Below are 11,102 nucleotides of genomic sequence, written 5' to 3'. Positions count from 1 at the left end.
ACGAGTGGTTCTATCATAAGCATGCATAAAACAGTATACAATACAAAAGACAATATACAAGAACAGTAATAATAAACAAAAAGGACCTGAGTCCTGAGATTATAATCATGCTATAAACATGCTAGTCACTTGCTAATCATGCTAGAAACATGCTAGTAACATGCTAATCATGCTAACAACATGCGAATCAGGCTAGAATAATGCTAGTGACATGCTAGTAACTTGCTAATCATGCTATAAACATGCTAGTCACTTGCTAATCATGCTAGCAACATGCTAGTAGTATACTAATCATGCTAGCAACATGCTAATAACATGCTAATCATGCTAGAATCATGCTAGTGTCATGCTAGCAACATGCTAGTAACATGCTAATCATGATAGAAACATGCTAGTACCTTGCTCATCAAGCTAGCAACATGCTAGTTACGTTGCTAATCATGCTATAAAAATGCTAGCGACATGCTAGTAACTTGCTAATCATGCTAGTAACATGCTAATCAGGCTAGAAACATGCTAGTGACATGCTAATTAATTGCTAATCATGCTAGCAACATGCTAGTAACATGCTAATCAGGCTAGAAACATGCTAGTGACATGCTAATTAATTGCTAATCATGCTAGCAACATGATAGTTACTTGTTAATCATGTTAGCAACATGTTAGAAACATGCTAGTAGCAATGCTAATCATGTTAACATGCTAGTAACTTGCTAATCATGCTAGCAACATGCTAGTTACTTTGCTAATCATTCTAGTAGCATGCTAATCATGCTAACAACATGTTAATCATGCTAGAATCATGCTAACAACATGCTAGTGTAGGAAACTTTTTCCTCTCGAAGCAGAGACCAGGAGACTCTTGGGTATCTTCAGCAGAGTTCTTTATTGAGAACGTGCTGCGTGGCGCTGCAGTCATCAAAAGTCTAACTAAGGCAGTGATACATTGTAGTTTATATACATTTAGGGGGCAGTGCTTAGAAATGGAGACAAAGCACCTGGGTGACTACCTCAAACAAAGCATGCAAATGAAGTACAGGAATCAGCCCGACACCGGCATTTTTCCAGCCTTGATCTCATCAGCATAACAGTGTCATTCAAATGCATAGGTGCTAATCCAATCAGTCTGACAGTCCTAATTCAATCAGTATAACTACTCAAAGACTGGGGCAGAGGCACCAAGAGCCATTACAAACAAAAGGTGATCGTCTCAGTAATCTGGTTCATTTGACTAACAGTAAGAGAACAGGAAAAGACAGGAACCTCTTGCTACACTTTGCTTAAGATAATCATTTGTCTGATGTAATTTACCTTAAATGCTAAATACAATGTACTTCACCTTAGTTTTTCATGTGATGCTATGTCAGAACATAGGATCAAGCATATTTTAAACAGATTCTTAAATTTGTAATCCCACACTAGCAACATGCTAGTAACATGTTAATCATGCTAGAAACATGGTAGTACCTTGCTAATCAAGCTAGCAACATGCTAGTTACTTGTTAATCATGCTATAAAAATGCTAACAACATGCTAGTCACTTGTTAATCATGTTAACAATATGTTAGAAGAATGATAATCATACTAGCAAACATGCTAATCAGGCTAGTGACATGCTAGTTACTTGCTAATCATGATAACATGATAGTTACTTGTTAATCATGCTAGCAACATGCTAGTAGAATGCTAATCATGCTTGCAACATGCTAGTAACTTTGCTAATCATGATAGCAACATGCTAGTTACTTGCTAATCATGCTAACAACATGCTAGTTACTTGCTAATCATGCCAACAAAATGCTAGTAAAAGCCAATCATGTTAAAACATGCTAATCATGCTAGAAACATGTTATCAACATCTAATTTATCTAAATTTTCAAACTTCAGCCTTTTTCAAATGCTTTAAACTTTCAGGCTAGGCTTTCTCAAGCCAACCAAAAGTTTGTCTTGATGAACTTTTTTATCTAGTTTACAATGTTACCATAGGAAAGCTTATATACAAAAAAAAGCTCACAGTAATATTTACATGAAAAGAAACAAAAGGGAAAAAAAAGGAAAACCCCACGCAACTAGGGAAAAAGGAGGGAATTGGGCGGCAATCAAACAAAATAAATAATCAAAACATAACCCTCTCAATTATCAATGTCAATTCTCAGTTATCAATTCTACACTAACTAAAGAAAAAGAAAAGAAAATCTTCAGTATCCGAAGATACCCTAATATAAGCTACTCAAACTATTCCCTGACCGAGACCCCCCTCGGCACGGATGCACTGGCACACAGCTGGCCACGAGGCCTACGCAAGTACGCATTTCCCTCAGTGAGCCTTCTCGCACAGACACTGTGCAAAGTCAGGGAGGACGAGGAACAGGCCTTGCTAGTTGCATATTACTGGCCCACCCGGACCTGGTTTTTGGAACTCATGCTCCTCACGATAGCCCCTCTCTGGCGGATTCCCCTGAGGAAAGACCTTCTTTCCCAGGGGCAGGGCATCATATGGTACCCGCTTCCAGATCTCTGGAACCTCCACGTGTGGCCCCTGGATGGGACACGGCAGACTTAAGTGATCTGCCACCGGCGGTGGTAGACACTATCACTAGTGGAGTTTGTTTGCTGACTGATGTTCTTCTCGCTGAGAATGCCCTATCAGAGTCGTGCTTTCTTTCCTGCAAGAAAGTTTGGAGAGTAGGCTGTCTCCCTCCACCTTGAAAGTGTATGTTGCTGCTAACGCAGTGCATCATGAGGCAGTGGATGGCCGGTCCCTGGGGAAGCAAGACCTGATTGTCAGGTTCCTGAGGGGTGCCAGAAGGCTAAACCCTCCTAGGCCACCCCTCGTGCCCTCCTGGGATCTCTCTGTTGTCCTGGCGGGACTTCAGAGGGATCCATTTGAGCCGTTGGAGTCAGTCGAGCTTAAGTTCCTGTCTCTCAAAGACAGCGCTGCTGACCGCGCTCACCTCCATCAAGAGGGTCGGGGACCTACAAGCGTTTTCGGTGAGCGTAGAGTGCTTGGTGTTCGGGCCAACCTACTTTCACATGGTCCTGAGACCCGGCCTGGATACGTGCCCAAGGTTCCCACTACTCCCGCTTCAAATAAGACTTTTAATGGCAGTCATTGTGTTATAAGCTGCCTCTGGCATGCTATGAGAAGCGGCATGCTTGCAATATGTGCATTTGTGTACTTGCATAGAGTTATTTTTCTGTAAATTTAACCGTCAGTAGAAACACATGTGCTGCTTTGAGAGATTCTTTGTTTAAACATCTTAATTGTACTTTATCAATTGTATGTTACTTTTTGATTGATTGATTGATTGAATGATTTATTTTATTTTTTCTAGTTTGGATCATGGAGAACATTTCAGAATCACACCAGGTTTGAGAAAATGTATGTCTTTTCTCTCTTTTACACACATACACACACTCATTGTTTTTTACATCAGGTTCATGATATTTTCTATTGCCTAACCCAGCCCTTACCCCTAAACATAACCATCACAGAAACGTGCACAAAACTAGATATTAATAGAATTAGAATGCATTTAAACAGTCAGTTCAGAATAGTGCTAATCCACAGAAAACATAGAAACCCAGCCGATTACATCTCAGATGATAGTGACAACAGTGACTTACTTCCAGTTTTTAGTGAATTATTCATTTCTTTGTTTATTTGGCTTTAAAGCAAGAGCGCAGTGTGAGGCCTCTGCCATAGGTATGCATGAAACAGTGGCATAGCCAGAATTTTTAAATTAATCAGAAACTTAAAATGAGGGGGCCACTCAATATTACATGTAGGCTATAATGTCTGTACTAAATGTGCGATCACTTGCACTTAAAATACTCCGTCATTTTTGGTCATACAGACAAGAATAATTACATCGTTCGAATCTGGTAAGGGTCTACATTTGTTTGTGTACACTCACAATAACAACAAAACATTGTGCACTGTAAAATAATAAAAACAAACAGGATACTATTTCTGCCGTCTCGATCCCTGTGAACTTGAGCGCGTCAAAAATAAACCGAAACTCCGTTGCCTCACAGACATGAGAAATAGGATCTACGCGAAATGTTTTAATAATGAACTAATTCAAAACAAAACAAATATTCTCAGATTATGTAATCCGTATGAAAAGTATATTGTGCGTCCACCGTAGAGATGACGATTAAGCATCATTAAAGGTGCTGTAGGAGATCTTGGAAAATGCTAACTTTAGCCTGATAGCACTGAAAGCGAATGTCCCACCCTCCCTGCAATCGCCCTCCAAAGCCACGCCCCCTTAACGCATTTACGCTCACAGACCAGAATACCAGAGACAACATTACTACAATAGGCTACATCAGCGGTTCCCAATTCCAGCCCATGTTCCGAAGTGAAGTAAACTTCAACGGATTTCCCCCGCTCAGTAATGAACACTGTGTAGGGATCATATCGATCGGAACACAGTTCATGCACGTAGCTCACTTCTAACGACCTGGCGCGAGGACTGGATTAACTGCTGGGCTACATCATGTGTGATTCACCGGTGAGAAAACTTTAAAAGTAACGTTACTACAATACCAGGAAGGAAGATGGGGTTGTTGATGTTTGTCTGCCATTCTCGCTCTGTCTGCACAGCGTGCGTGAATGCGCTGATGACGTATCCTGTTGCGCGAACCGGGTGCGCAGAGGTATGCTAATACATACGTTGACAGGCAGGTAGGAAGGCATATTAAAACGCTCGGACCACATTTCTTGGTCCTACGCCTTCCACGGAATATATAAATACAGACAAATACATTTAGACCACTTAACTTAATGATTGCTATCAGGATGTGAAGAGACTTTCAACCAGCATAACAAAAAATATTTCTGAAGACAATCACCTATTGCACCTTTAACTTTATTAGTTTCTCAATAATTTTTTTAAATGGTAAAGTCCTTGCTGTTTTCCATGAAACATTAAATTACTTTTTTTATATACTTTAAGCACTCAGAAATCTGGGGCTATGCCACTGGCATGAAGTACAGACTGAACTACAAAACTTTCTTGAAAAGATTCTCAGCTGGATGAAGAAAGCCATAATGTCAGCTGCATGGGCGATATTTGACTCTTGAGTAAGGAGGGGGCAAGAAAAAAAAGCACCGTGAATCATTGTTACCAAAGGCGAGACGTGAAGAAAAAAATTAATGATCAGTTGTGCGACTATATTCTGTCATAAGTCACATACCATTCATTCCTGAATTTTCTACCGTTCGTTACTTGAAATTTAATTACTGGTTGATATGTCCCGATCTCAATAAAGTTTACTCACACTTTTGGTCCGTGAACTGGATGTCGCTCTGAACGCGAGCTGTCTGTGGATGTTTGGCCAGGACTTTGCTTTCATTATTTTACAAAAGTGCAATGTTTTGTTGTTATTGTGAGTGCACACAAATAAACATAGAGTCATTACAGATTTGAAAGATGTATTACTCTTATCTGTCTGACCAAAAAAGTTTTAGGATAAAGTGAGCACACCGGCGCCTCCATCTGTCCTGCTGTGAGCTGCTGTTCAGCTTCCACTCCACACAGCACTCCACTACTTACATATTTTAGATGATAAGCCATATTTGAGGTCAATGAATGATAGGTGAGCGTTTGGATGTCCTGCTCGATGTAGTGTATTAGACCAGCCGTTAACGATCTGTCAGTCACGGACTGCGTTACTTCGCCTGTGGATTTTTTTTCTTCCTGCGACTAATAACATTTTGGTCGACCAAGCCTCTTCTGGTCGACTAACGATTAGTCCACTATTGGGGGGCAGCCCTAGTATTTAGCACCCTCTAATGTGCTGGGATTATGTGCTGGGATGTTATGCAACTGGACCCAGAACTTGGTAAAAAGCTTTCAAATAAGTTTCAGGCCTTATATAGTCTTAATATATTTTTCTTGAATGTATTTCATACAAATTCCTATTACTAACTGATAATAAAATATCAAGTGTCTGCTTTCAAACAAGACATTTGATTTTGGGTATGTCATATTTAGCTGGTTAACAGGTTAACTAAAGGGGATACATAAAATGTCTTCACTAGTCAGTTATCATTATATTTCACTATATAAGTGAGGACATTTGGCCCTCACAAGTATAGCTAAACAAGAACACAGTTCTAAAACTGTCCTTCAAGTACTTCTAATCTCTGTTCTTGTGTTCAGATGCCTATGATCTCACACTGGATCCGAACACAGTAAACGCTCAACTCGTCTTGTCTGAGGAAAACAGAAAGGTGACACGTGTGGAAGACTATCAGCCGTATCCTGATCATCCAGAGAGATTTGTTGAGTGGTGTCAGATTCTGTGTACAGAGAGTCTGATTGGACGCTGTTACTGGGAGGCTGAATGGAGTGGATGGTCTTATATATCAGCGGCATATAAAGGAATCAGTAGGAAAGAAGGAAATAACTCTTGGTTTGGATACAATGACAAATCTTGGAGTCTGAACTGCTCTAAAAAAGCATTCACTGTCTGGCACAATAACAAGCGAACTGAAATTCCTCGCCCTTCATCCTCTAATAGAGTAGGAGTGTATCTGGACTGGTCGGCCGGCACGCTGTCCTTCTACAGCATCTCTGACACACACACACTCACACTCACACACTTATACACATTCAACACCACATTCACTGAACCCCTCTATGCTGGGTTCGGGGTGTTTGATTCCTCGTTGACTCTGTGTCAAATTAAACAACCTGCTGAGTAGTTACTAATTATACTGTATGTCATCTGAATTACATAATCAGATTCCAAAAATAAGGAGTTGTAATTTGATTAATTGTAGTCTGACTGAGTATTTTAAAAGGCTATATACTTTCTAATTGATGACTTATTGATTCTCTATAATTATTACTGTTTTAAAAAAGTTTATCATTTATATATGTATAGTATGTCTTGTAGAATTGCACAAACAGACCAGACATCTGTCATCTCTCAGATTCTTCTACTCACCCCAGGTATTTAACCAGGTATTAGAGTAGAAGATTTTCTTGGTAGAGGGAAACATGGTCCTACTATTAGCAAAGCTCATGGAGTCACAATTAAGAAACTTTGTTTCCAGCTCAATCATGTAAGGTTTTCTTCTCTTTATATATATATTTTTGTATCTGTTTTCAATTGATATATTGAATTTATGTTTATGTTTCCTCCTTAAATGAGTATGAGTAGTTGCAAAGACTCTACTGATATAGACATCGAGTGGAATTAGGAGTTCTTCATAAAGGATTGTTAACACCATATCACCTTGTGAATTATCAAATGTCCCAAGTACAAGGATTTAGCTTTGTGGACTGACATTTTTGCTGGATTATTTTCATTATTTAAGGACTATTTTTTTCTTTTGAAATCATCAGCAGGACTTGGGAATCATCATAGACATAGACTATTTCACCTTCTATTGCATTGCTTCCATTCTCATTCAAGGATTTGGATCGCGCTCGGCCACACCCTCAACATTCGCATAATCTGCGTGCTGAAAGACATGCAGCCGAAAGGAAAACGGTTTCCCCCAGGATTTAGATATCTCCACGCTAGAACGAGCCGCTCAGAGGCACGATCCATCACATCCAGCATATCCCTGTATGCGCGGCTGGGAATGCCCGATGACGACTCGGTGCTCACACTCTCATCATCGTCACCAACCACATCAACCTCTTCATTTTCGTCACTATAACTAGAAGAGCCCAGCAGCGCACTATCAGGATCAGATGACTCCAACGACAGAGTGTTTGGATCCCGCAGCACGCTAGAGCCCGTGGTAGGAGCCTTTGAAAGATCCATGCCTTTCTCAAACTTCTCTGCGAGCTCAACCTGCGATCCCCACGAGCTGAGTTTCCGCCGTGCCTCAGCAGCAGCGGGACCCAACCCGCGAGAAAAAGGGACAAATGTGATCGGAGCTTACGCATTGGAAATGATTCCCAATGCTTACATTCAGCGGCCTCAAGCACCGAACGCGTGTGCTCCTCCCCCAGGCACATAACGCACAAGTCGTGCGTGTCCTCAGGTGTCAAAAAACCTAGGACACGGAGGCACGCACTTCTTGAAATGCTCACCTGGGTTGTCAGACATGATAACACACTGTACTGCAAACAGACGGCTCCTGAAGACAGCAAAGAGGATGACGTATTCGGCAGGTGCCCTTTTATACTTCCGGGAATCCCGCCTATGACGTCATGGGCCAGGTGTGCCAATAGATTAGCATGGTTTCACACGTGCTTCAGATACCGGTCATGCAGACTGCATTCCCCATAGTGCCCCCTAGGGGGCGCAGCGTGGAATTCCCTAGAAGGGGAACTGGGGATCATATTAGTAGGGTTAAAAACATAAAAACTTAAATCAACCCAATATTTACTGGTTATACTACAATCACAAAATAAAAGGTCAGCTGTCTTCAACAAGACCACAAAATGAAATTTCATCAACATCAAAATATTTACAGATAAATGAATTAAACCTGTCGCTCATATCTTTTAAGTTGTTGCACTTGTTATTACGTCGTAAGTCACATGATAACGTCAACATGGCGGATGATGTCCAGATCGCATTCATACTTAATGAGATTTGGCTGTAGAGTACGTACTCTTTTAGCGCTCGTTAAGTAAGTACTCATTGAAATTAAGTACCTACTCATTGAGTATGCGGTTTCAAACACAGCCAATGACTCAGAAAGACATTTACCACCACCTGCTGGAAATTTCAGTTTCTTCTTTAGAGTATCATTTAATTTATTAAACCTGTTAACCTGCACCCCCCATTTTAGGACTCACAGCTGAAAATGACCTACCTAACTTAAAATGGTAACAGTTCCTGACAACAGTGTGCTACACACACAATTTTGGTGTCTTTGGAAAGAAGACCCTTTGGGCTTTACTATCCATCATCCATCAAAAAGTTATAGACAATGAAGTGCCCTGAAAAAAATTGTACCACACTGATTTTTAAATTTTATTTCACATAAAAATACATTAACCTGTTAACCCCCACCTGGACGTCGGCGCACTGAACGCTCTTTGTTTGCACGTGTCAATGATTACGAATAGATTAAATGAAAAGGGACATAATTAATCTTGACAAACTATACATCATTCTAAAAGGTCTAAGCCTCAAGCATCGACGATAGATCGTTGTTTTTCAATGGAGCGCTTATAAAGAATGTATTTGCTAAATTTGCGTAAGCAGTACACATCAAAACATGCATAATCAAAACGCAGTACGTACCAGATTCATCGTAATAACGAGTCACAAACGCATCCACTGCTGTAAATCCCGGTTTAGTTAGAAAGGTAAGGGTCCACTGAACAACATCCCATAGAGCACTTTTAGTCCAACAAAACAATAACGGTGTTGTCACGAATCCTGTCCATGGACTTCCGTTCAATCACCACCAGAGGTGACCCTTCCATTGCATTGACTCTCGCACTACACAAACTGTTGCATGTCATCCCGGACTACATATCCCATCATCCATTGCACTGATTGCACACAGCACTGATTGCACACAGCTGTAACCCATCACACATTCACTATATAACACTCACTCAAACAACCATTCACGGCCAAGTATTGTAAGCGCATATCACTCACCTAGCGATAGCTACTTTATGGAGCCAGTTCCCTGTCCTTGTTTAAGTATTTAGTTCTAGTTTCCATAGTCTAGTCATAGTCTTGTCTTGCCTGCTTACCTCTTGCCGTGTTACCTGATTATTGCCTGTTTATCTTGAGTTAATTGCTCTGCTGTGTGTCGACTCCGTGTTCACGGTGGGGGTTGCGGAGAAACATGACGCCGAGTCCGCTTGTGTAATGGCGGCCACACTAGAGCACGCTCACAAAATGGTGGCGACAGCGGAGTTTGATCGCAAATTGGCGGACACAACAGCACCCCATTATGTCACAGCTTATCTTCATGAACAAAGTCAAGTCACAGTTTATTGTCATGAGTCAAGTCAAGTCCCAGCTGATCTACATGAACCAAGTCAAGTCACAGTTATTTTTCATGAGTCAAGTCAAGTCACAGTTGATCGTCATGAATCAAGTCAAATCACAGTTGATCGTCGTGAGGCAAGTCAAGTCACACCTGATCTTCATGAACCAAGTCAAGTCACACCTGATCGTCATGAGGCAAGTCAAGTCACAGCTTATCTTCATGAACCAAGTCAAGTCACAGTTTATCGTCCCCGGACTACATATCCCATCATCCATTGCACTGATTGCACACAGCTGTAACCAATCACACATTCACTATATAACACTCACTCAAACAACCATTCATGGCCAAGTATTGTAAGCGCATATCACTCACCTAGCGATAGCTACTTTACGGAGCCAGTTCCCTGTCCTTGTTTAAGTATTTAGTTCTAGTTTCCATAGTCTAGTCATAGTCTTGTCTTGCCTGCTTTCCCGTGTTACCTGATTATTGCCTGTTTATCTTGAGTTAACCCTTTGCCTGCTGTTTCGGACTGTGTTTGCACCTCGCCTGGACTCTAGCTCGTGTTATTGGATAACCCCTCATGTCAAGCCCTCTGGATATTGTTAGCCGCTTATCGACCACGCCCGTTTTGGATTACTCTGCTGTCTTGCCCTCATTATACCTGTTTGCCAATGGTTGATTTATGCCTGTTTCTGACCACGTCTCCAGAATAAAGCGTTGCACATGGATCCGCACGTCTCACGTCTCGTCAGCCCCGTAACAGGTGTGATATGGATGGTTATTCCTTTGTTTACTTCTCATTTCTTCGGGTAGAGTTATTGTTTGTATCCGTTATGGAATAACTTACGCTCAAAAAACTGCATCTTGGTAGTAAAAAGCAACATGGTTTTGTAGCATACAGTGTCACAAACAGAATGAGACCATCCACTAAAAAAAAAGGTCAAAGATACGCAGAATATTGTTTAATAACAAATTAATAATAATATTTGAATTCTGGCGCTCTGTCGTGACGGCTTGTGATGCACGCTGTGACGCACCTGTCATCTGTTGGGGGCGTAACTTAGCGATCAGGTTTTTGCACAAATAATTTTTTTTTTTCTTCAACATTTTTCATATACGTGTGTGTGTTTTGTGGGGAATGTGGCTGTATCTGCATGATTACCAT

At 41.0% G+C, this 11,102-nt stretch overlaps 1 protein-coding gene across 1 annotated transcript in view; it reads left to right on the top strand.

The window, feature by feature from the left end:
- The window catches only part of LOC107685901 (NACHT, LRR and PYD domains-containing protein 12-like), a 23,009-nt gene extending 16,291 nt beyond the window's left edge, over positions 1-6,718 (top strand). Inside the window, exons 6-7 of the mRNA XM_016482633.1 lie at positions 3,336-3,382; positions 6,174-6,718. Coding sequence (XP_016338119.1) covers positions 3,336-3,382; positions 6,174-6,718 — 592 coding nt within the window. The remainder of the gene's footprint in view (positions 1-3,335; positions 3,383-6,173) is intronic.
- The last annotated feature ends 4,384 nt before the right edge of the window (positions 6,719-11,102 follow it).

The sequence above is a fragment of the Sinocyclocheilus anshuiensis genome, unplaced genomic scaffold (genome assembly GCF_001515605.1).
Source record: "Sinocyclocheilus anshuiensis isolate Anshui unplaced genomic scaffold, SAMN03320099.WGS_v1.1 scaffold1074, whole genome shotgun sequence".
Taxonomy (NCBI): Eukaryota; Metazoa; Chordata; class Actinopteri; order Cypriniformes; family Cyprinidae; genus Sinocyclocheilus; species Sinocyclocheilus anshuiensis.
The sequence above is the reverse complement of the archived record's forward strand: the minus strand, read 5'-3'. Positions and strand labels throughout refer to the sequence as shown.